General features: G+C 38.7%; 1 protein-coding gene across 1 annotated transcript in view; it reads left to right on the top strand.

The window, feature by feature from the left end:
• adgrl2a (adhesion G protein-coupled receptor L2a) overlaps nt 1-27,620 on the top strand; it is a 323,047-nt gene that overhangs the window by 275,411 nt on the left and 20,016 nt on the right. Inside the window, 6 exon segments of the mRNA XM_034179941.1 lie at nt 3,278-3,483; nt 4,135-4,308; nt 6,301-6,510; nt 8,373-8,593; nt 9,218-9,284; nt 22,674-22,765. Coding sequence (XP_034035832.1) covers nt 3,278-3,483; nt 4,135-4,308; nt 6,301-6,510; nt 8,373-8,593; nt 9,218-9,284; nt 22,674-22,765 — 970 coding nt within the window.

Raw genomic sequence — 27,620 nt, 5'->3', positions numbered from 1 at the left:
CATATATTTGCATATTAATGAGCTTGCAAGTAGATTAAGTCATTAGATTTTAGGGGTTTGTTTAGTTAGCATATTTGGCTGTTAATGAGGAATGTGTTTTTTCCCCCAACAGCCTCTATTCTATGTTACATACATATACATAAAGAAATAGTTAAATACTTATATGTATACACATAAATACACATAAATAAAACCTCCCAATGCTCAGAGGTTTCCACCCAAATTCTGTATGTGTAGGTTCTGTAGGCTGTATGTGCGACACAAGGACGGAGGGTGAGAATTAGTGAGTGTCAGCCACAATCCAGGATGAGACGAGGAGCATCCATGAATACATCAGAAAGATGGCTCCTGAAATCATCTAGTACAAGAATGTCAGCTGAAGACAGATGGTGATAAGGAACAGGAGGAGGAGATATCATGGAAGACCAAGCCCCTCCATGGGATTTACCATTGACAACAAGGAAGTGGCTGACATCGAGAAGACCTAACAGAAAAGGTTGGCCTAAAGGCCAACACAGAGGCTCTAATCATGACATTACAAGAACAAGCCCTAAGCACCAGATCCACAGAGGCAGAAGTGTACCACAGTCAACAGGACCCAAGTTGCAGACTGTGCAAATGTGTCCCAGAGATATATAGCAGCAACTTGCAAGGTGGGAAAGCATACATTGAGAGGCACAACCAAGTTTTGGGACTCATGTACAGGAACATCTGTGCAGCATACGGATTAGAAATCCTCAAGTCCTGATGGGAGAAGCCACCAAAGGGGGTTGAGAATAACAGGGCTAAGGTCCTGTGGGACTTCAAATTCCTGACAGATCAGCGGCTGCTGGCCAACCAACCAGACATAGTGGTGGTTGACAAGGAAAGAAGTTGTGATCAATGCGGCAATCCCAGCTGACAGCAACATCAGAAAGAAGGAGCACAAGGAAACTGAGAAGTACCAAGGGCTGAAGAAGCAACTGGAGCAGTTGTGGGAGGTAAAGTCCAAAGTGGTCCCAGCGGTAATTGGAGCACTAGGAGCTGTAACCACCAAATTGGAAGAGTGGCTCCAGTAGATTCCAGGCACAACATCAGAGGTTTCTGTCCAGAAGAGTGCAATCCTAGGAACAGCTAAGATACTGTGACGAACCCTCAAATTCCCAGGCCTCTAGTAGAGAACTGACCTTGAGGAACACATCCAGAAAGTATTCACAGTGCTTCACTTTTTCCACATATTGTTATGCCACAGCCTTATTCCAAAATGGATGAAATTAATTTTTTTTCTCAAAATTCTACACACAATACCCCATAATGACAACATGAAAAGTACATTTTTTTTATTTTTCCTATATTTATATATATGGCTCACAATATGCTAAACCATTATATTACACCTGACGTACTTCATGAATGTGTTTATTAAATATGGATTGTTGAATAGAAATGTTTGTTATTGTTAACACTAATGTAACTAATATATATATAGTATGCATAATTTGAGTGTATTTCGTTGCTCATAAAATAAAGAAAAATTGAAAAGAAGTTTGGAAAATCCAGTTTTGTTCATCACATATTATAACACGATTGGACCTCACTTTTTCAACCAGGTCATATTTTTTTCAAACCAACCTCAAGGCAGTTGCACTGTGCGTTAGTCAATAGAAAACCCATGAAATGAAAAATTAAAAGTAAATAAAAGGCCCTTGAGTCAAGTTTAAGTACAAAAAAATTAAATTAAAAATGACCCTTGCGGATGTTACGCCATCTGTCAAAACCAAGTGGGAGATATAGATGGTTAAAAGTCACATAAACTATAGCTAACATTTACACTTAGATGGTCATTCTACTTTGAAATATGTATTCTCCGATATACATCATCAATTTGTATAAAAGATATGCATATTAAGAAATTATAACAAGTTGAAAACAACCTGAGAATTGTCTGTCAAAAATAACATCTGCAAGGCTCCATACTCTTATTAATTTCACTTTTCCATAATGGAAAAGTGAACTTTTTTAAATTAATAGTTAATGAGTTATCTTGAGCTTTGTGGTTTATGAAAGAAATATTTGTGTACTACAATTTCAAACTAGTTTGCAATAAAAACATGTAACTTGAAAAATTGACCTTTGTGTTACACTTTCATAACAGTTTAGCATATTGTGTGCCAAATATATATATATATATATATATATATATATGTATGTATATATATATATATATATATATATATATATATATATATATATATATATATATATATATATATATATATGTATATATATATATATATATATACGTATATATATACGTATATATATATATGTATATATATATATATATATATATATAACATTCCAGTATAATAATAATAATTAATTCCAGTAATAACATGTAGATAGGTATTCACGGCTGTTGCCATGAAACTCAGTGAAACTCAGCACACAGCCAAGATATCATAGGAGTGGCTTCAGGACAACTCTATGACTGTCTTTGAGTGGCCCAGCCAGATCCCAGATCTGAATCTGATTGAACATCTCTGGACAGAACTGAAAATAGCTGTGCACCAATGCTCATATTCAAGACTTGAGGCTGTAATTGCCATACGTGCATCAACAACGTATTGAGTAAGAATGTAAATACATATGTACATGTGATTTTTTTTTAAAACAGATTTGCAAAAATTAGAAAAAAAACTTTTTCATGTTGTAATTATGGGGTGTTGTGACTACAATTTTAAGGGAAATAATGAATTTACTCCAGTTTGGAATAAGGCTGTAACATAACAAAATGTGGAAAAGTGACTTCATTTAAATGAATTAGTAATAAATAGGAATAATATCGTGCTGTTTGAGAATTTTCTTTTGAGGATCCCAACTTCAAACACAACATGATAGTATATGAGAAAGATGGTGGGAAGTTTCCATATGTGGCAACCCTGCAGAAGTTATAGGCTTCCAATAATGGTGTTGATTTACGAGCACTACATTTTTACCAGAATTAGATGGTACTTAAAGCTTGATGGGACACTGAGCGATTAAAATGCCTTGATGTTTAGATAAAAAACAAAGAATGTGTCTGTGTTATTTTAGGAGCACCACACACACATAGTCCAAAAATAATGACAAAAAAAGGAAAAGCCAAGCCAGAAAATGTTCTGTTCATCGTCGCTCACACCTGCTGTGCTGAATGTCTTGAATTGGCGTGTTGAAATACTTTCCAGACTTTTCAGCTATGCTTTGTGCGAGTTTTTCCCTCTTATGTCGACAGTTTTCTCTCTCTTCCCTTCTTCAGGAGTTGCCAAGTTGGTTTTTGTGCTCTACAAAAACCTGGGCCAGTTCCTGAGCACAGAAAATGCCACCATCAGGATGGCAAACGAAGCTTACGGCCGCAACGTATCGGTGGCCGTCAACTCTGACGTCATTGCCGCCTCAATCAACAAAGAATCCAGCCGTGTGTTCATTAATGAGCCGGTGGTTTTTACCCTGGAGCACATTGATGTGAGTCTCCCCGCTGGAAAGAATGGAGAGGTCATATTAAAAACACCAGGAGGGAACATCCAGAGCAGACTAAGATCTGCAATTTGAATTGTAAATGTCTGGCTCGGTCAGTCGGCAGTTTATTTAAGTCACTGAACATCAAATTAAAGGAGTCTTTAGAACCTAAGTGAATTCTTAATGAAAACTAATTCTTTAATCAACATTGGGATATAAATGATACCCATTTTCTTTTATAGTGGGGGAAATTAACTCCTAGATTAACCGTACAATCTAGGATGAAATTACTGGCGCGCCAATTATCTTTCGTCTTTTAAAGTTGTCACAAGAGTTCCCAGAGGGCTGTGCGTGATTCCATTCTTTATCAGAGAAATTGTGCAATTCTAAAGACACATTGTCAAACAATTATGCTTCTCTGTTATTAAGGCTTCATATATCTGGCCGTGCTTCGGTTGAGTCGGCAAGCACGTGCCAAATGAGACCCGACGTACGAATTGCTTTATAAGAGTTGCGAAGTGAAAAATCCTTTCTGTGTCTGTGCAGAAAAACTACTTTGTATGAGTAGGGTGGTAAACAGCCTCTGTGTTCTACATGTACTTCAATTCCTGGCAGTCAGTTATTTGAACACTTATCCATATCTCTTGTTATCTGCAGATGGAGCACTACTTCAACTCCAATTGCTCGTTTTGGAATTACTCTGAGAGGAGTATGATGGGCTACTGGTCCACCCAAGGGTGTAAACTCCTGGAGTCCAACAAAACCCACACCACCTGTTCGTGCAGCCACCTCACCAACTTCGCCATCCTCATGGCACACCGTGAAATCGCAGTAAGTTTTATTTTGACAGGTTAATCTTCAATATTTAAGACTTTACTCACACTGCAAAAGCCAAGTAAAAACAGCTATATGAGTGCATAGCTTTAAAAAGCAAGCCACGGTGTGTGATGGAGTTCACAGAGTGGATCCATCTGCACTCTTCTCACCACGAATGTTGTCTCACTTTGCTGCTTTTTCCATTAGCTGTTTAATTTTGTATAACCCAGTTTGACACACATCATGTTCTCGCTCTCCTGAAAAGCGTTGTGACATCAAAAAACAAGACAGTCTTCCAGGTAAAACGAGCAGTGCAAAGGAACAGCAAAGATCTAGTAAATGAATAAAGAATTTCAAATGTTATTGTCTGAATCTGGATCATGTATGTTTTGTAGGAAAGGAAACACTGAATAATCTCCGCAACATAAGATGGACACATCAAGTATTCTATAAAGATTTGAGCTGCCCTAGAATTTTAATAAATATGTTGTTTGATTTTTTTTTTTCTTGTGCTAACAGAAAATCAAAATTGAAATGTCCTTAGTATTCATATTCACAAAAAAAAAAATAATTTCTCATTTTAAGCAGTTATCTTTCAAATATAATAGGATACAAAGTCACTTGCTAACTTAGTAATAAAGTTATTAGAAAAACCTATTAAACAACCAATTTTCTACTAAATTCCAGACTGCCCAAAACAAAGTAGGTAGCATCTCTTTGCAAAAGCTATAGTATAGGGTATCATGGTCAGAAACTGATGACCAGATTATCACCAAACCTGGTTGGTGTATTATTTGAGTGACTGCCTTCAGAAGATTAACTTTTGGAGTAGATCAATCAAAGGTTAAGATAATCAAAAATATAGTCTGATAAACATACTGTACTCTCCAGGGTATCTAGCAGCCAATGGGGTTGGAGAGACACTGTGTAGCTCATATTGTATCAATCAGTCAATCATTTGTAATCAAATAGCATGAGTGACATTATGATAGTATAAAACATATCAGGAAATTATGTCATTATTGTCCAAAAACACATTTTCCATAAGCATATCTCTATAACCACTTGGGCTAAAGAGGTGATTCAAAGTTTACATGAATCAGCTAATTATCTTTCACTGAACTGTACACATCGTAACTGCAATATTTTCATAACTGATTAATCTGTCAGTTATTTTGTCAATTAGTTGTTTGGTTCATAAAATGGTGAAAAAATGTCAACCAGTTATTTTGCCCACAACCCAAAGATATTCAGTTTATTGTCTGAGAGCAGTAAAGAAATTAACAATGAAACCAAAAAATATTCAGATTTAAGAAGCTGAAATCAGAGAATTTGGAATTAAAAAAATGAATATATAACATCACTGGAGTCTGAGAAACACAGTTGTATGTGCTGTTCATTAAAGATGAAATCATGCCATGCGTTTTACTTCTTCTTCTTCTTCAATAACTTTTACTTTGTTTGTGTAGGTTTGAAGAGTGGGAGCATTGTGCCCCAAGGTTGTGCAGCCTTTAGTTTTGGTGACTTGCTCAACAGCACTTAAACATTGAGCCACAAGCAAGCATGAAACCAACTGATTGCTGATTGATGTGTGGCTGTTCAACCGAGTCACACATTTTACTCATATAACAATTATATATTTTTTATATATATTACATATTTCACAGATTTCTGTCTGTTGTCATTCACATTTGAAAGTATTTTTATTACTATATATATATATATATATATATATATATATATATATATATAAAACATTTTATATATACTTTTCAACAAACTTATTTGCACATGTAAAAAAAATCAAATATAAGTGCAATATTCAATGATGGTTGTAGACAATATTTTCTTTCTATGTTGAAGTGATTTATTTTGCTGATTAGGTCACAAGTTAAAACGTGAAAAGGCAAAAACAAGGTTTCATTGCACACATGTTGCATCCACACATTTCTTGTCTATCAACAACCATTTAGGAATATCGGTTTCTCTCCCCCCCATCTACCCCAGGTTAACGGCAGAGTGCACGAGCTGCTACTGACAGTCATCACTCGTGTTGGGATTGTGGTTTCTCTCGTCTGCCTCTCAATCAGCATCTTCACCTTCTGCTTCTTCAGGGGTCTGCAGAGCGATCGCAACACTATTCACAAGAATCTGTGCATCAATCTCTTCATTGCTGAGCTAATATTCCTAATTGGTATCGATATGACGGAACCCAGGGTAAGCTGGAACGATTGCTCCCTATTGATTTGGTTTTGATTTATTTCCCTCTCGCTTTATCTCCTTTCGCACCCCAAAACAAAACAAAGGACCCTTTCAGCTGGAAATGGATGAGACTTTAAGCGTTGTTTGTTTCTAACCTTCTCTCTGTGTCCCTGACATGACATGAGCGAGACAGCACCATTAATAAAGATTACTAAGGGCCAGTGTCTCCCCCTCGACAGGTCTTTTTTTCTCTTTCAGATAAAATTATGGTTGCCATGGCTGAGAATGCACCTGTGCTGTTATTGGACTGTTTTGTTCTTCTTACAGTACTTCAGATTTGAGTAGAAGAAAAAAACAATCCTTGTCGGATCAATGATTAAATTGGTAAACTCGAATAGTACAGTTTGAATGGCATTCAAATTTCTACTACACTGAAATAAAGCAAAAGCTGTGAACAAACAGTCCATGTGGAGATTGAATTTTTCATAATTTCCAATGATACGTTTTCCACTCAGTGGGAAAAGCAGCAGTGGTAAATGCCATCTTTAATAAAATACAGCATACGTGATGTACAGTTTTCAATAAAGAACACACTGCTGTCTTTTTGTCATGTTCAAATCCAATTTTTGTTTGGGCTTCATTTAAAAACATACAGCTCAAATTCTTGTAGAACAGGTAACAATTGGATGGGAGTTCGGGTTTGCTTGGTGGTCATGCTGCCTGGGCAACATGTCCAGTGAAGTGTTTTTTCCTGTCATTACATCTGCACTGCCTAAATCCACCCAGCTGTAAACAGGTACCAGCCTTGGCTGGCGAAGCAAGTGAAATATTGATAACTGAAAACTGAAATATTCTTTCAAATGGTGGTGCCAGCACCAAACTTGGAAAAATAAATACTCCAGACACTGTGAAATGTTACAGCCCCATTTCGTTATATCCAATCACTCACTTACTTTTTGTGGCCCCCAGATGGAAAAAAAAAATAGATTCAAAATGACCATCCTTCTGGCATATTGAATTGTGTACGTATGTCGACATACGCTCATATGTCCTGCATACATAGGCCATAAGTTGTAGGTAAGTTATGACTGTTGACACACATTTCTTGTAACTTATAAGTTGAAAAACATCCAATGATGCTGTCTATTGATTGGCTCAACAACTGAAAGCTGCAGTCATGCGAACAGTTCAGACTGTTACATATATGAAAACCATTCACACACGGAGTAAATATAAAGGCTTAATCTTACCTGTTTGTTTCAGTTGGATTCATCATCACAGCCTGACGAAAACTTATCCACATAAAGAGTCCTGATTTTGGAAAATGACTTCTGAAAATACTTTAATTCCTTGTTGTGGCTGAAGAAACGTAGCATTTTAAAAGAAGTCCCTCTGTGTTTGTCTGCTCCTGGTGTGTTTCACAGCCTGAACCAGTCCCTTGTTGCTTTTGTGCCACAACAAGACAGTTAACTTATTATAAAAGTTTAAAGAGTCATAGCGCATTTGTATTTAGCGCATTTAATATGCATTTGCTCTCTTCCTACAAAGAGTGGCAGCCAACCTGTAAAATCGCTGCTATTTTGAAAATCTGAGTGACTCCAGGGCAGTATTTTTGCCAAATTTGGTGCTTGTACCACCATTTGAAAGATTACCCTGAAATGTCCTGTTATCTGCTGCACTTTAAACTTTAATGGCTCGGCACCCTGTGCAGGGACAGTTACAGACTCTCATCCACTTAAAGCTATGGTATCTGGGATAAGCATAGGCACCAGTGGGTCTCGGGGCCTGTGTAGAACTTACTTATTCATCCTATTACACAGGAACTGATCATGCTGTGCTGATCTTGATTGTCTTTATTGTTTTTTGCTTTGACTCAGATTGGATGTGCCATCATTGCGGGGATCTTGCATTTCTTCTTTCTGGCCTCCTTCTCCTGGATGTGTCTCGAAGGAGTCCAGCTATACCTCATGCTTGTGGAGGTCTTTGAGAGTGAATATTCACGGAAAAAGTACTACTATGTTTCTGGTTACCTCTTTCCTGCCATTGTGGTTGGCGTCTCTATCGCTATTGACTACAGGAGCTACGGCACTGCAAAAGCGTAAGTACAGCTGAATAAACCTATGGCAATGCATAGCGCACTGTGCTTATTGCACTCTTTGGGTTTACCTGTCTGTATGTGGCAATATTTGAAAATAATGCTTCAAGGCATTTCTGCCAGTACCTTCCAGATTGTGCAGAGTACACCAGAACATACCAGCTCCTTCTCTGTGGATGGGCAGCTGTTCAATTTTTTATGTAATTTAAAAGTGGCTGACAGCCTCAACACTGTGGTTTCAGGGGGCCGTGGCTACATTAATGCTTTTCTGCTCAAAGACCCTCTAGTGACCTCTTGTTTGTAAATGCTCTCTTAAAGAGAAGAGCACTATGCAGAAAAACCTTTTACATAGATTAATGGCCATATCTCAGCTAAGACTCAGCTATCGTGGGGCTACATGGGGTCTCCGCTCAGTTTTTCACAACCGTATTAATGTTCAATTTGTAACAAAGTATTTGAAAGTTCTCTAACTTCAATATTGACTAGAAATTACCCACTCTTTTAGCATAAGATGCCAATGATTAATTTCAGTTAAGGTTTGGCTTGAGGAGCATGAACATGACACTGATATTGTTTCTCTAATGTCTGTTGCCCCAGGCTGAACTGTTATTTTTTCCTTCCCCACAGGTGTTGGTTAAGTGTGGATAATCATTTCATATGGAGTTTTATAGGACCCGTCACCTTTGTCGTCATGGTGAGCAGTGTATATTTTACTTAAAATACTAAAAGCTTGTTTTATGCTTGCTGTGCACCACACGTGATGGTATTTTGGTGGGGGATGCCTCGTGCAAAGGTCTGCAAACATCCTCAATGTCATGACTTGGCTTATGACTTGGTTATGATTTATGTTGTTAGAAACATAATATTCTGGGCAGAATGAATTATAAACTGGTGAGGGTTTTGCTGTGTAGCACAAACGGTGCTGATTAAAAGTTTATATGCACTGATTTTGTATCATTTACAGAGAATACATTCCATATGATCATTCATGTTTAGTGATTGTGATGTATATTTTCATAGTTGAGAAAGTCACATATTTCCAGGGATCCTTCAGTATATGACTATATAATTTGGCCAAAAGTTCTAATCATAATGTGGGATTCCATATTGTGTAGCAGAGAAGGATTTTCTTTGATCAAATCATCAAATCTAGGCTTGGCTCTCAGATGTACCTTCTGGCAAGTTGTAGGTCTTCTTTTTTAAGAAAATCCACCTCTATACCACTTTATCATGAAGCTGTATAACTGGGAATACAAAATGCAAAACATGCACTATGCACGATTTCTCCATTCACACGAGAGGAGCCTATAACGTCTTCTGGGTTGTCTGTGTGTCTTGGTGGCTTTTCTCCTTTCTTGCAGTCACTCAGTTTTTTTGTTGTTGTTGTATTTTGTTTGTATTTCTTCATAACTGATGTAAGTAAAGTCCAATACATATTCAGTGACTTGGAAATGTTCATGTATCCGTCTCCTGACTTGTCTGAAGAAACCTGGCAATAAAACCGATTATTTACTGGTATTATAGCAAAGTGGCCCATTACTTATCCAGTCCATCATCTTTGCTTTTCTATGTTTAACTAATTTATTTCACATTGTAGAGCTTTACATTTGAGAAAGAGATTTTTTTTTATTTGAAATGGCATACACACATTAAAATATGTGAAATACCAATCAATCAATTCAATCAATCAATTTTTTTATATAGCGCCAAATCACAACAAACAGTTGCCCCAAGGCGCTTTATACTGTAAGGCAAGGCCATACAATAATTATGTAAAACCCCAACGGTCAAAACGACCCCCTGTGAGCAAGCACTTGGCTACAGTGGGAAGGAAAAACTCCCTTTTAACAGGAAGAAATCTCCAGCAGAACCAGGCTCAGGGAGGGGCAGTCTTCTGCTGGGACTGGTTGGGGCTGAGGGAGAGAACCAGGAAAAAGACATGCTGTGGAGGGGAGCAGAGATCAATCACTAATGATTAAATGCAGAGTAGTGCATACAGAGCAAAAAGAGAAAGAAACAGTGCATCATGGGAACCCCCCAGCAGTCTACGTCTATAGCAGCATAACTAAGGGATGGTTCAGGGTCACCTGATCCAGCCCTAACTATAAGCTTTAGCAAAAAGGAAAGTTTTAAGCCTAATCTTAAAAGTAGAGAGGGTGTCTGTCTCCCTGATCTGAATTGGGAGCTTGTTCCACAGGAGAGGAGCCTGAAAGCTGAAGGCTCTGCCTCCCATTCTACTCTTACAAACCCTAGGAACTACAAGTAAGCCTGCAGTCTGAGAGCGAAGCGCTCTATTGGGGTGATATGGTACTACGAGGTCCCTAAGATAAGATGGGACCTGATTATTCAAAACCTTATAAGTAAGAAGAAGAATTTTAAATTCTATTCTAGAATTAACAGGAAGCCAATGAAGAGAGGCCAATATGGGTGAGATATGCTCTCTCCTTCTAGTCCCCGTCAGTACTCTAGCTGCAGCATTTTGAATTAACTGAAGGCTTTTTAGGGAACTTTTAGGACAACCTGATAATAATGAATTACAATAGTCCAGCCTAGAGGAAATAAATGCATGAATTAGTTTTTCAGCATCACTCTGAGACAAGACCTTTCTGATTTTAGAGATATTACGTAAATGCAAAAAAGCAGTCCTACATATTTGTTTAATATGCGCTTTGAATGACATATCCTGATCAAAAATGACTCCAAGATTTCTCACAGTATTACTAGAGGTCAGGGTAATGTCATCCAGAGTAAGGATCTGGCTAGACACCATGTTTCTAAGATTTGTGGGGCCAAGTACAATAACTTCAGTTTTATCTGAGTTTAAAAGCAGGAAATTAGAGGTCATCCATGTCTTTATGTCTGTAAAACAATCCTGCAGTTTAGCTAATTGGTGTGTGTCCTTCATGGATAGATAAAGCTGGGTATCATCTGCGTAACAATGAAAATTTAAGCAATACCGTCTAATAATACTGCCTAAGGGAAGCATGTATAAAGTGAATAAAATTGGTCCTAGCACAGAACCTTGTGGAACTCCATAATTAACTTTAGTCTGTGAAGAAGATTCCCCATTTACATGAACAAATTGTAATCTATTAGACAAATATGATTCAAACCACTGCAGCGCAGTGCCTTTAATACCTATGACATGCTCTAATCTCTGTAATAAAATTTTATGGTCAACAGTATCAAAAGCAGCACTGAGGTCTAACAGAACAAGCACAGAGATGAGTCCACTGTCCGAGGCCATAAGAAGATCATTTGTAACCTTCACTAATGCTGTTTCTGTACTATGATGAATTCTAAAACCTGACTGAAATAAATACCAAGGGGCCCAGTACATTTGGAAGGAACTGTGACTAAATATGTAATTTATTGAACAGTTACCAAATCAAAAATGAAAGTGCCTTAAAAACGTTTTGGGTGCTCTTTCACTGGAGATGTGAGGTGTGTGTCACAAGCCCGGATGTAGCACCAGTGCCATGAAAATTACCTGCCTGCAAAAATAAAGATGATCTTAATTTTATTCCTCTGTCACCCTGCTGTAAAAAGATTTGGCATCAATTTCTAGTGTCTGGATAGGATATCCTGAGCTAGGAGCTAGGATATCCTGAATAAATGTATTCATTTTTATTAATATTATTATTAAACTGTTAATTAAATCAATGATTTACAAATGCGTGTTTCCTCAGTCTTTTTTTTTCATGGCACATGAAAAGTTTTCAGTATTAATATATTCTCTTCACATTCACATAACTTGAGATGATGTGAAATAAAATGAGGATAACTTTTGTGTGTTATATTTGTAGCTATTGTTTTCTATGGGTGCTGGCCACCGTGCTGTCGCATGCTGACTGCTGTCAGCCCCATGCAAGGCCATTATGAATTCATCTTTAATCATGGTGTTGTCTGTGCAAAGAAGATTATAGAGTGATAATAAAGAAATGCATACCCCAAACAGCTTACAGGGGCTGAGTTTGAATCAGATTTATACATGTTTGCAATGATTGCACACGTTAGCACCACATTTTCAAACATCTTAAATTATTGATGTAATCTCACCCTGAACTAGTTTTTAGCCGCAAGTGTCAGTAAATCAGGATGCACTTTTTTTCTGTAGGTGTTACTGTGTTTGCACACATTTTTACACATGCGACCCTTTAGCAAATCAGGCCCTTTGTATTTTACAAGTCCACTTGTGTGCCACTTTATCCTGTTATGTTACCCTTTTATAATAAAGGAAATAACTATTTAAAAGGCCTCATTCTGTGCACATATGATGACAGTATTATAGTTATAGTTTGTTTGTTTGTTTGTTTGTTTTTTTTACCTCCTTTACACCTCCATAAGTGTTTATCAGATAACAGTGTCAGCAAAGAAAGAAAGTAAAGGCACCTTGATGTTTGGTCAAGGTCCTTCCAAGCTGAAGGACATATGGGATATCAAACTGACTTATATACCACTGAGGCATGCAATTATTTACTGGTCATGACATTATTATATTCCACGTTTTCAAATAGGTTCACAAGAATGATTCTATAGGGAGTCTTACATTCCAATACAAAATGGAAAAACGTGCAGGTGGTATTTTTTTAGATTCTCTCAGTCTTGTTTGCCGTCCTCTGCTTTGCCCCCCTGTACACCAAGGGAGAGGAAACTCTGCAAACTTGCAGACATCACGGTGGTATTTGTTCAGAACTGTGTTCATTTTCCAGCATAATGGCTGGTGCTGTAGCTACAGATGCGATGACCTCCACTGAACATTAAACTGACAATGAAAACATACTGGAGAGAAAAGGGTGGCCGTGTCAAATTCCAGCAAGTCTCTGTACACCGTCAGAGAGCTGCTTTGAGCTTTCACAGAAAAGCTGCAAGTGGAATAGTGAGAGGACAGAATGAATAAAGAAGGAGCCTGTGCAGGCACTCGATGTTGCATTTCAAAAAAGGGGCCGGATGATCAAAGAAAAGTTACACAAGAGCTGTGTGTACAATGCCTAGAAACACACCCTTGGGCTTTGTCACAAAATCATACTGGGGGGGGGGGGGGGGGGGGGGGGGTTGGTCTACTTTTCTATTCAAATACTTCTGGAAATTACACTATTTTATGTAAATGTAAGTTAAAGGTGGTAAACTACACTCTTACATAAGAATAAAATAAAATAATGAATTGCAAAAGTAATCATCCCATTCACATCCAGTTAACAGTCAGTGAATACTGGAATATATTTAAGTTAATGAATTTTACTACTAAAACTACAACTAAATAAATCATTAAGGAATTGAAAGACATGCACATACTGGGTGCGTAAATGAGACTCGTGAGAAGGCACCAAGATTCCCATGACAACGTAGGATTTACATATATTTTTTACTGTTATTGGAGAGGCTCTGCAGACTGCAACTTTTGCCTGTTGTATCACCAGTCACAGCTTTTTGTAGACTGGCCAACGAAAATACTTTTTTTTGGCTCCATGTCTTCAGAAAAAATGGTTTCTTTAGCTCCTCTAACACAAAACTGTGATTGGAGAAGCTGCACTACACACAGTCTCTCCGATCATCACCACTTGGCAGCACGGTGGCTTAGTGGTTAGCATTGTTGCTCACAGCAAGATGGTCATGGATTTGATTCCCACCTGTGACCTTTCTGTGTGGAGTTTGCATGTTTTCCCCGTGTTTGCATGGATTTCTCCAAGTGCTCTGGTTTCCTCCCACATTTAAAGACATGCAGGTTAGGTGAATTGGAAACTTTATAATTGTCCAGGTCTCCCTTACAAAAGAGGTCTCGATCTCAGTGGGACTAACCTGGTTAAATAAAGATTAAATTAATAAATAGAACTCTTAAAGAGTTCTCATGGATGTCTTGGAGGTTTCTCTTAAATGTCTCCTTTGCCCAACACGTTGTAAGTTGTGCTGTTGGTGTTGTGTAATCACGATTTCTCAACAAATGATAAAATATGGATACCAACCATGACATTTTCTGATGAATGGATCTTGAGAAAAATCCACCAAAACATGAGATAAGCTGAGCTCTGGGCCATGACAGAGCTTCCTTACTTCCTGATTTAAAATTTTAAGCCCTTTTCCAGGAGGGCTTTATATTTTAAAGCCCTTCACTGTAATTCAACTCTAGGTTAGCAGAGTTTGATTGATATGTTGGCTTAAAATAGAAAACAAGTCAAGGATCAAAGTTTCCATGTGCATTCTAGCAGACTGGAGCAGAAATTGCACGTCTTCTTCACAAGCAGATTTGATTCCCACAAAAGTTGCACAATGCCCAGTTTCTCCAATCACAGCCACAAAAGCCTTTAACGCCATCAAAGTTGGTATGTTTGGCTTGGTGGCTTCCTTCACAAGCCTCCTTGTTGCACAGTCACTCAGTTTTGGTGCAAAAGAGAAATGGATTTTTTTTTTTTTTTTTTTGTAATTTTAAAAGAACCTTTGCGAGCTGATACAAATACACTCAAAAAGCTGATGCATTGGATGAACTCAATTCAGTTACATGCAAAATTTCCATCTAATAAATATATGTAGCCCCAACTCAAATAAAGCACATTCATGCAAGATAATTAAATTTAATTTAGTTGGGACTACATTTATTTATTATATGGGAATCCTGCCCATAATTGAATTGAGTTCATCCAATGAGTCATTTTTTTGTGTGATACACTCAAAAACTGCCTCAATGGATTGGATTCCATCTAATAAATATATGCAGTCCCAACTCAATTAAATTACATTATCTTGCATGGATGTGTTTTATTTGAGTTGGGGCTACATATATTTATTAGATGGAAATCCTGCACATAATTGAATTGAGTTCATCCATAGAGCCATTTTTTGAGTGTAACTTATTTATCATATACTATGAAGGGTTAAGGAGGGCCTTTATTTTACTGTTCTGTCCTATCAGTATTTTAAATTTGGATTTGGTGTTCAAAAAAGCAAAAACATATAAGGGTGTCGGTACTTTTCATAGAGACTGTAATTTGTGTTTGTATTTATCTGGCATCACATGCTTTGAATGTGACTTTAAAATTGCAGGGACATTAATGTGGCATGCAAACAAACATATTTCTCCTTGTCTCAGCAAATGCTCCATCAGCCGCACGGGGATACGCTTCCTTTCTGTAAATTGGACCCTCATTGTTATCCAATCGCTTGTTATTACCATAATGATTTGCATGAAAAATATGACCGCGGTGGAAATAATGATCAGGATCCCGGCGGTGATGACCGGCAGGACAGACTTGTGACCCTGTGAGGAGGAATGTATTGTAGCTACATTAATTGTGACAGGAATGAGGAATGAATGCATGCCGCTCCTGTGATTCTGCGCAACAACTGACTCAAAAAGACAAAATATTGCAGAAACAGTTATCTCATGGGAATCTTGCCAGAGCAAGGTTCCTCTGCAGCATCCGTGACCCTGGATTCTCGACAAATTGGCTTTGTCCTTGTGAATGAGGGGAGCAGAAGAGGAGAAACACCACATCGGCAGGAGACAATATTGATGCTTTGGTTCATGTTTTGATCCGACCGCCATGTAACCCAGGTTTTGACCTGAAGTCGTCATGTGGGTTTGTTTTTTGTTGTTTTTTTACCCATCTTTATTTTTCTTCTTGTTCTTTTGTTCCTTTTAAAGCTTTGACTCCAGTCCTAAAGGGGTCGTAAACACCAGACTGCAAACAAAAGCCAGATCAAGGCCTTTGGAGTCCTGTTTGTAGACAGACATTGCCATGTCTCTGGGTGCGGGTTATTAGCTCAGTGAAACAGGAACATGGAAGTAATGAGTGGTAGGAAGAGCCATTAACATGCTTGAGATAACTTCAAGGACAAGGCCTCTTGGATCATGATACGTCATGAGCATTTCGTATCATCTGGACAGCTCCGTCTGCCCCTTTAAAATTTTATCCCTAGTAGTTCATTTGGAGTTCAGTGTGTACATATAGTCCAACCAGGAAAAAAAAATGCTTTCTGCTCAGTCCCTCAGTGTGGTGAGGTGCTTCTGCCTGGCTTGCAGTGATGATTCAGAGAGAGCGAGACAGCGTGAGGCTGCGCTGCTCGAGCTAAGGGGGGATCCCTCCGGGAACGGCTGCGAAAGCGTGTCGGAGGGTTGGGGGTGGGAACATGTGCCGTGCTGCTGGGTTACTTTAAAGTGCTGCGTCCCTCTCCTCTGTCTCATTGGATCCATGTCACCACTCTCAGCTGTGTGAAGGGGGGGTTTTCAAAAGTCCTGCGCTCTTGTCCCCTCCCCCACCACCTGACTCATGCAGGCAGCTGATAGAAATAAATGGCTGATAGATGCGAAACAAAAACCTAGTTGCAGTGCTGACTGTGATACCGTATAAAAGAAAATTCCCAGTGGAGTGTTTCTTTTATCGCCTTCAAGTCATTCCTCTCCTGTGTTGTGTTATTACCAACAGCTCCACGAATTGATTGCATGTGACGTATTGATCACAGCCAATCTTTTGACACTGGAACGTGGACAAATTTGTGAGCAAGAGTGAATAAGCACGGTCTGAGCGTGGTACACAAAGGTCATTTATTTATTTTGTGCTCACATGTTGGCAATGTGAGTAAGCTGCACTGTGTAAAGCTCTGCACAAAGAGGCTTTTTAAAAATTGAGAGCTAAGCGTGTGTTGTTTACAAATGAGAATTGATAAGATTTTATCAATGCGTTATCTGTTGTGCTTATTGGTCCAATACTTCAATGTTCATTTCTAATCAGGTTTCTGTGAAGAATGTAGGCCTATACAGGTTTTCCAGTTGTTGGACGTCATGATGTATGACTATTTGCAACACAGGACTGTCAGAAAAACATGCCAGCATAGATAATCAGAAATGTCCCTACCCAAATAAGGCATTTGTTTTATCACACCATATTGGATTTATTAAACACAAGCCTCAAAAAGATAATTATGTGTTCCATCTTGCTCCACACCATAAGCACCATGCCAATGGTGCTCACAGCCACTGCATAGTGGCAGTTCACCAGCAGATGTTTAAAAAGCATATTTATGCTCTACTTCACTTCAAATACACATCAAGTCTATTTCTGATGGCTGGCACATGTGGTACACTTCTTACTGGCTCAGCAGTGAGTACTTTCCCCAAGAAGACATGAGTTTTCATCATTGTCCTGTTTCATCAGTGTTTTCCTCCTGCTAACAGGCACATACAAGGTTTGTCCATAAAGTATAGGTCCTTTTTATTTTTTTCAAAAACTATATGGATTTCATTCATATGTTTTTACGTCAGACATGCTTGAACCCTCGTGCGCATGCGTGAGTTTTTCCATGCCTGTCGGTGACGTCATTTGCCTGTGAGCACTCCTTGTGGGAGGAGTCGTCCAGCCCCTCGTCGGAATTCCTTTGTCTGAGAAGTTGCTGAGAGACTAGCGCTTTGTTTGATCAAAATTTTTTCTAAACCTGTGAGACACATCGAAGTGGACACGGTTCAAAAAACTAAGCTGGTTTTCGGTGAAAATTTTAACGGCTGATGAGAGATTTTGAGGTGATACTGTCGCTTTAAGGACTTCCCACGGAGCGAGACGTCGTGCAGCACTCCCAGGCGCCGTCGTCAGCCTGTTTCAAGCTGAAAACCTCCACATTTCAGGCTCTATTGATCCAGGACGTCGTGAGAGAACAGAGAAGTTTCAGAAGAAGCCGGTTTCAGCATTTTATCCGGATATTCCACTGTTAAAGGAGATTTTTTTAATGAAAGACGTGCGGACGGGTCCGCGCGTCGGGACGCATAAATCTTGTGCCAAATTAACATGCAGATCTACCTCATATCTGCTGTGGTGCCCCAAGTGAAAATATCTGAGAAGTTGAAGGGATGTAATTACTACTATTATTATTATTGTTGTTCGAGGTAGTAATACATGAGCATGAACGTATGTTTAATAATCGAAACAAGCTACCTGTCTTTTATCCATGTCATTCAATTTGTATTACTCTGATGGTTCTAGTTTTACTACCACAATGCTATAGTAAGTAGAATTATTAAGCAACATATAAAAAAAATCAGTTTGTTTTCTAAAAATACATAAAATAAATAAATAGGATTACGGTGCACACCACATTTTGGATAATGTGGTGTGCACTATTCCCAGGTTTGAATCCTGGCCTGGGTGATCTTTGCTGCATGTCGCTCCTCATTTTTATTTCTCTGATTTCTGTCTTGCTCACAATAAAGTCTGAAAAAGTGCATATTTATACATAGTTATGTATTATAGGCTACTAGTGAAAGTGTAAAAGAATACAAAATAATCTGAAGCAATTTCTTTGATTTCACACATACCATACAAGCCAAAATAGCAAGTATTAATGCTGCCCCATACCATGTTGGGCCCAAAAGACCAATATTTGGTCCAAACAAAGTAGGTGGTCTATGTCCAGATCAAAATGAACCATGGTCTGGTGCATTTGCAAACAAATTACAGGAAGGAGGCAGGTTATTGTCACCCAGCAGCAGAAGAAAAGAAATAGTCAATAATTTAATTAATTTATCTGATCAAAACTGGGTGACTGTCTGTACCACTTCCCGTCTTTTCTTCTTGTCAAAGATAAAACAACAGTAGTTTTGTGCAGTGGAAAAATATTTCTCTTTTGACAGCAAGTGCTCACCATTTCCAAAAAAACAAACAAAATATTCAGTATTCAGGGAGGTGGTCAGTGATGGCCACATCAACCAGAGAAGCCAAACTAAACAAAGAACAAACAAAAAACACTGCTTGCATTGACTGGACTCCACCTAAATGTATTGAGGCTCATCGCAAATAAACATAAATAATGATCATTTATCCAAAATCTGTAGGAACTATACACCAAATTGATAACAAGCCAACATTAGCCACTGGCCCATCTACAAACCAATCACTGTCAAGTTTTGGGAGACACAGATGATGATATCAGGATGTAAGAATATTATGAAAAGTTTTTTTGAGCCCAGGCACAACAACTCACTCATCTTCAACCGCTTAGTCCACTTAAGGGTCGCGGGAGGCTGGAGCCTATCCTAGCAGTCATAGAGTGCGAGGCGGGGTACACCCTGGATAGGGCACCAGTCTGTCACAGGGCCACATATAGACAAACAAATGCATTCACACGTGCACGCACATCTATGGACAATTTTAAAGTTTGCAGTCCACCTAACCTGCGTGTCTTTGGATGTGGGAGGAAGCTGGAGCACCCGGAGGGAACCCACACAGGGAGAACATGCAAACTCCACACAGAATGGCCACAGGTGGGAATCGAACCCATGACCTTCTCGCTGTGAGGCAACAGTGCTAACCACTAAGCCACCGTGCTGCCTGGCACAACTAAACTGAACAAATGTCTACAATGATGAACCTTGTTTTAGACCCAAGTTTCATGTGTGAAAATACCTGAGGGGCTCATGCATCACAGTTTGGGAAACCCAGCAGTAGATCATCTTTAATGTGCTTGCAGTGTGCTCTGCGCAAGTGTGATGTCTAGGAAAATGCAAGCACTGTATTTACTTGATTAAATGCTTGGGCGTTTATTTTTAGGCAGTCCTTGAATAAAGGCCTGCCTAAAAATGCTGCTTGCTGTCTGCACTGTAATATGTTGTTAGGTTTTACACATGTCCCTGGGTGTGGCGAACCAAAGACAACCGCTTTAGATCAGAGCCCTCTGCATCACTGCATACCCTCTCTGAGCCCCGTTGAAATGACAGAGACTGCAAGAGATGTGATTGGTCACTTTTCCAGTTTCACTCCTTCCTCTCCCATCATATTTAAAATTTTTTGCAGCATGCCCGGCGATTACATTTCAATCATGGAACAAACAGAGGAACGTTTGGCAGAAAAGTCCTGCAAATATGACCAACTTTAAGTAGTCGAAAAACTACAGAGATGCTCAAATTACTGGTGGGAAATTGCACATACCTGTTGTGTGGGCCGCTGAAGAGGAGGTACTGCTGGCCCACCACCACCAGAGGGCGCCCTGCCTGGAGTGCGGGCTCCAGGCACCAGAGGGCGCTACCGCATCATGGGAGTAATCTGGGTGACAGCTGTCACCCATCTCCAAACACAGCTGTTTCTACTCAGCACCGAGGTATATCAGGAGGACGGCGTCTCCACCTCAGTGCCGAGATATCGCCTTAAGACTGAGGTAACATTCTCTGCCTTCATATTCTGAATAACCAGCTAAGATTTGTAAACCGTTTCAGGACTGCTGACTACTAACAGCTAAATTGCTTGAATAAGTACTCACCTTCCTGCTGTATATTGTCAAGAGGTGGAGGCGGCTTCTCCCCTCTCCGTGGCTGGGTGCTGTCGCATCCACATCTGTGTGTTGTTGCTCTCTCCTGCCAGCAGTACCGGATCCGACGAGCGGAGGCAGTGGCCACCTGGGAATTCGGGACTTGGCGGTTCCAGTATTTCCGGGGGTCGGTGGCAGAGGAGATCTGGGTGGTTCCGGTTCGACTGAGACGGACGTCTCCTACCTTCGAGCCTGCCCACACGACACCAGTGGAATTCGGTGTAAACCCAAAGTGTCAATTGTTGTATTGGTTGTGCATTTTCACAACAGTAAAAATTGTTATTTACTTTCTCCATTGTCCGTTCATTGCGCCCCCTGTTGTGGGTCCGTGTTCCTACACTTTCACAACAATACCAGTAACATTGGTTTGGAGGTTGATGATTGTACAAAAAACTGGAGCTTGCTGAGGGACAAATTGGTCCAGAAACAGAAAAAACAACAACCAGGAACCATGGACTGTACAGATACAATGGCGTTGCAGGTGGACAGTAAATTGTGGTATGACACCCACCAATGCGATGGAGAACTTTGAAAGGTTCACGTCTACGTCAGCGTCATTGCGTGGCCAAGTAATTACGGAGTTGTAGAAGCATAATTCAGGCTTTAGGATTTTAAGGTACCACTCCGCGGCAGACTTAGATAAGAGTGACTTGACCAAATGTAATTGTTTTAATGGCAGGCGTTTATTTTTTCAGACGACGTTTTGATCCGGCAGTTAAATGAAGCAGGCACTTATTCAAGACCAGGTATTTAATACAAGAAATACGGTATGGGATTGAGACTTGACATCAACAAATACTCTATAATAAATGGGTCAGCTTGAGATACGGACATCAGTGTTAAGAGGAAATGATGACATCTGACACATACAATTTTGACGGATTGGACAATTTGGAGCCAATTCTCAAATGGAATCAGTTCTTGATCCCTGTCAGCCTTGAATGTTTGCTATTGGGTCTAGTGAGGCACTTTATTAGATATTCCATGCAATTATTTATACATGAGTAGTTTACAGGACCAGCATTGCATTTAGTCTGCCGTGACTGTATGCACACAGCATGTCAGAAACTTGTTTGCACCAGAATAAATGTTTTTGAAGTAAATAATTTGGAGCATGGCTCCTTGCTGGCCCATTCACCCTTTGTGTCTTTAAATCACGGCATCGATTTTTAAGGTAGCGGATAAATGCTCTCAGGAACAGCACACGGTATCCTTGTCTCGGCCTGATATGTGCCACTGGCTCCCTTAAGATTTAATGCATTACAACAAGCAAGCAAAGGGCATATCTCTCTCTTTCTCATTCCCTCTCTCTGGCTGTCTGCACACAAGTATTGAAGAACATATAGCATGTTCCCTCAAGCCTTTTTGTAGCTGGTTATACCTTATAATATTTCACTATGTGCATAAAATGATATGTAGTTGTTTTGTACAACAAGAGGGTCTCTTATTTCTCCTGTTACTTTTCATTCCCTTCTGACTTTACCAGACTGCTGCTGTGTGGCTGTATCTCTTTTTTTAATTATTTATTTATTTTTTTCACCCTGATGGATTTTAATGCATTTCCATGCTCTTATTGATATAGAATGACACTAAATTTGGCGCCAGTCGGGCCATCTGAGCCCTGGCTGCAACGATAGATGTTTATTGAATTAGTCTGTGGACAGGCAGAGATTTGAAGGCTCTCCTCTTTTAATAGTTACCGACAAATTAACAGGTTTTTTTTCCACCCATCTCTTCCTAATATAACTTCAGACATTTATCTTCATGCATTAACGTTGCCATTACTCTGTTTTGACAGCTCAATCTCATCTTCCTGGTCATCACCATGTACAAAATGGTGAAGCACTCTACCACACTGAAACCGGACTCCAGCCGACTGGAGAATATAAAGTAAGTAAAGTGTCCTGTGCTGAACTGTGCATTCTCTTGCTTATCAGCAGTGGAACATTGGTGCTACTCCACTGTTCCCAGGAAATATAAGGCTCTTTTACTCCTGAACTAATATATATATATATATATATATATATATATATATATATATATATATATATATATATATATATATATATATATATATATATATATATATATATATATATATAGACTACTGTGAAAAAAAATGTGGGGTATGATTTAAAAACTAGGTCATGAAGCAGAGATACTGCTAAAAGCTTCTACATATCAAATTCTTTAAAATAAAACAATGGGAAGGATTAAAGACTACACAAAATAAATATTTCACCTGTATCACGTGGTTTTGCAAGAACATCATGCTGCTGGATTCAGTATTCACTGATTGTTTTCCCCTGTTTGTTCCCTTTGTGGAATTGTGTTTTTAGCTGTAAACCTAAAGTAATGAGGTTTTCCTTCATTTTTATTAGGGTGGTATTATACATGGTTTTAGTTGCCTAATCATGGTCACCAATTTCATTAAAAGCAGAATTGAAAGAAAAATTAACCATCACAGACAGAAGCCAGCCGAATGTATGGAATGCGAATGTGTGTGTTAATCCTAAATCGCAAGGAAATGTATGATATGTCAACGTGTTTATGGGACAATTGATTTATGTGTTCCTGAGTCTGCATTACAGCAATTCAAGCTTCTTCACAACATCTGCGATGCAACCACTGCTGTAGTTCTCATATTACATCCTAACGTATGGCGTGGTGGGACATACATGTTATTACAGGCAGAGAAGCACACAGGGGTGCACACGTGTGCCCCATATTTGTGCTAGAGCAAAACGGAATCAGCCAAAAGAAAGCAACAAATATAATGACAAACTCACCCTTGCCAAAATATGAAATTGTGTGGTCAAGATGAATGCTTCATTGATGAAGCATGTGACATATAATTAGATCAATGGGTGCACACAACATAAATGGTGAGAAACTTTATATCATTTATTTTTCTGATCAAACACAATCTGTGGCCAAGAAATGTATGTCTGTGTTTGTTATTATCCACATAAACACATAAGCTGTATACTACTATACTATACTATACTATACTCTTAATGAGCTGTATACGAAGTGGGATAAAGGTTTATAGTTTTATTATATGGGGTTGGATATAGGAATGATATACTTATTGGTTGGGTTTTGAATGATATAGGAATTATGATGTATAGGTGAAAAACGGTAGGAATAAATAAATTACAACTTCTTCCTGCTCTTTTTCAAACATGTAATTTGTAATGCTTGAAGGTCATATCACACTCCAATCAACACTATCTTTTAAAAAATATATACCAGATTATGAATCATTTCTTCCAACTCTTTAACTTGTGCAACACCTAATGTAGCTGATGAAAATGCTGAGTGTTACCTGCCAGAAGGTCACTCCACCTGCGTTCAGTTACAGTCCACTTCATGATTTACTCTTTTTTTTTGTCTCCAAATGTAACATGGCTTTAATTTGACTTTCAAATCAAATTCTTGTATTTTGCAATCAACAAATGTCCATCTCCGCCTCTGTGTAACAATAAAATGAAATACATCAATATTTTCATAATTCTTTCTTTATTTAGAATAGTCAGCTCATTTTACTTTTTTTGACTACTGATATGCACTTTAAATTGTTACTTTTAGTATTATTACTATTTCTATTGTGTCCTTTTTGTTATTGTTCTCTCAAATATCTAATTTTTATTTGTGCTTTTTTTAAATAAAGATCATTGATTCAAATAACATTGGTCACTCTGTCACTCCCAATTTGTCATTTTCTGTGTGTGACACTTGGCACAGTGCACAAAAACTAATCATTTGTGGGAAATAATTATTTTGTTTGGAAACAAAATTTATTTTGTGTGCACACAATAGCATTTCCATCTTTCTATAAAAGAAAAATGGCCTCATATATATATATATATATATATATATATATATATATATATATATATATATATATATATATATATATATATATATATATATATATATATATACATATATATATATACATATATATATAGGTGTAATAAATAATCATCCGTACAACATGTAGTAAGTATGCATTTCCTTGCAGTACTCTTCTGTGTTACATTGACACATCACATCATCATCACTGAGCAGTGTATTGTTGCAAGTTTGAGTTATTTGGTACATCCTTCCCTCTGGAGGACTGGAGGAGTGGATGTCTCTCCGCCTTTATTCCACAGACTCTGTGTCACACAGAGGTCACATTAGCTTCTGAAATGACTCACTTCAAGCCTAAATTTGGCTTAAAATTGAATTTTGACATGCACAATCATAGAACTGGTGAACTTCGGGGATATTTAAGATTAAACCTGAATCATTTTTTTGCCAACAAAGGGGAGATGAAACTTTTAATGTAATATATCGCTTCCTTCAGTAAAACGGACAAAACTGTGTAGTATTCAATTTATTTTGTTTTGGAATTTGTCATTTGCAATCTTCAAGTTGGTTTTTTATTGAGACACTAATGAAGAAAAAAATAATTAAAAATCACATTTATACAGAAAGATTGTTGTTAGTCTTTTGCCTGGTACTACATGTCTTTTTTATTTTAAAAAAAATTACCATGTGTGAATGGAAAACTGAGCAGATGAATCAGCTTGTCACAAAGCGTTTTTGTGTAAGAACTGCACCATGTCTTATTTGTGATGGTGCCGTCTCCGACTTGGAGAATTGTCTGTTTTGTCTTTTGTTGTTTTGCCACGAGCCACAGAACTGCACGGCAGGACACACATGGGGCTGTAGCTCAAACACACACTGTTAGCTCTGCTGCAGCAGAACCTCTACCACGTGCATGCGTGTGTGTGTGTGTGTGTGTGTGTGTGCATGAGCTGCTGGATATTGTCAAATCATTTTTTTAGAGATCCCAGCCTCTAATCTCAGAATAGAATTCATCCACCACCACGCAACCCCATCACACACTTCTGCTTCAGAGTGCTGAAAGTGTGATTTTCTTTAGAAACTGTTTTCTAAAGCACTAATTGTGTTGTTTGTTGCAATTCTGGGAAAACAATATTTATTGCTGTTTACTGCTGACAGAATTTCCATTTGAGGCTTTGTGGTTTTATTGTTCTCCACAGCATTGCTCCATGTCACGTTGCACCATTGCTTTTTGTTTTTTTAACCAGTTTGTTTGTTGGTTTTCGTTTGTCCCTAATGAATGTGTTACAGCACTGCGGTAAAATGGCAGTCAGAAAGACCAGTCAGGAAATGGCGTATTTAGCCCCTTTGGTTTATTTAAGATCGACTTCTCCGTTATTGAGAAAACCTCAAGAGAGCACATTTACTGAAGAAGTAAAGTTAGAAACAGGTTTATTTGCTTTTTTCTTTGTGGTATTGTTTGGTAAGGTTTGATCTAAAAGTCAGTGTATCAGCAGCATCGCCACATGTTGCATGTAAATTTAATGCACCGCCTCTTCTTTTTGTTTCTCCTGTCTCATTCTGTTCTTCTTCTCTCTGTTACTCACACCAGTAATTATCGTGTATGTGATGGCTACTATAATACAGATTTACCTAGGTAAGCCTTTTGTGAACACCTCAGATCATTTCAGCCACACTTTAACTATAGACCATCAACCATATATAGTCCATCAGCAGCCCCCCAACGCCCCCCACCAAAAACAACAGACCAAGGGTTTGTTTTTTGTTATTATTATTCTGAGGTATACAGGATTCAATGGATTATTTCAGCATTTTTCGAGCCCATTCCATGTTCAGTGAGCAACAAAACATCTGTGCTACTAATAATCGTTTGAGGCAAGTAGCCATGCCACAAGATCATGAGTATTATTTCTGTATTTACGTGAATGGAATGATGGATGACCCCTGCCTGTGGAATGGATGCCTGCATGGACTCATCAAATTCACCTTGTGTTGTTTATGTTCTGTTTTTGTAAAACTGCAAAATCTTGTAACTATTAGAATGGCCTAAGCAGTGGATCACCCCTCAGAGTCTGGTCTGCTTGAGGTTTCTTCCTCAGTATCACTAGAGGGAGTTTTTCTTTACCACTGTTGCCTGTGTGCTTGCTCTAGGCGTCCAGATCACGACCTGTTTCTTCATCAGCTAATGTGTTTTATCCAGCAGCAAATGTGTCAAACCAAACAAATCATCATCAATTTGTTCATGTCGACGAACATGGAAGGGAGCATTGTTCTTTCATGCCCGAGTGGTTCACCCTGGATATCTATTGCTGTCCATTCATGTGATCATGGAACACTGTTTTTAGCTACACCTTCTTAGCAGATGCCCACCGGATAGTTAGCACGCTTGATGTGCTGAACCACATTTGTTGCACAGGGTGCTAAAGTGGCCATGTCTATTTTATTTGAGGGTAGAATTACTTCATCATGGACACAAATAATTTATCTCAAGGATCTGTAGTCCATCCACTTTGCAAACTCTTGGCCTCTCATAGAGCACATGTAAAACTTCTCAGCTCATCCATCAGTTGTGAGAACGCATTCCACCCAGTATCACCCACTTGTGCCAGAACGGGTGCATAGTTTGGCATCATTACCAACATTTTAAATGGCTTACCTTTTCCTATTCCCCAAAATGCACTTTTTGAGTTACAACCTCAAAAGCTGTGCAGAGCTACTAGCATTGTGCAGTATTCTTGGGAATTGTTCTCAGCTAACTGTGACACCTTGATTGACTTCTTTTTATTTTCCTTTCCCGTGTCAAAGAGCAAGGTAATGTCAGCTAGCCTGTGTGCATCACACAAGATGACGAACATGTCTGTGCCTGGGCTCTTCACACCGACATACC

The sequence above is a fragment of the Thalassophryne amazonica genome, chromosome 10 (assembly GCF_902500255.1).
Source record: "Thalassophryne amazonica chromosome 10, fThaAma1.1, whole genome shotgun sequence".
In the NCBI taxonomy this organism is placed as follows: Eukaryota; Metazoa; Chordata; class Actinopteri; order Batrachoidiformes; family Batrachoididae; genus Thalassophryne; species Thalassophryne amazonica.
This window is presented reverse-complemented; position numbering and strand designations above follow the sequence as displayed.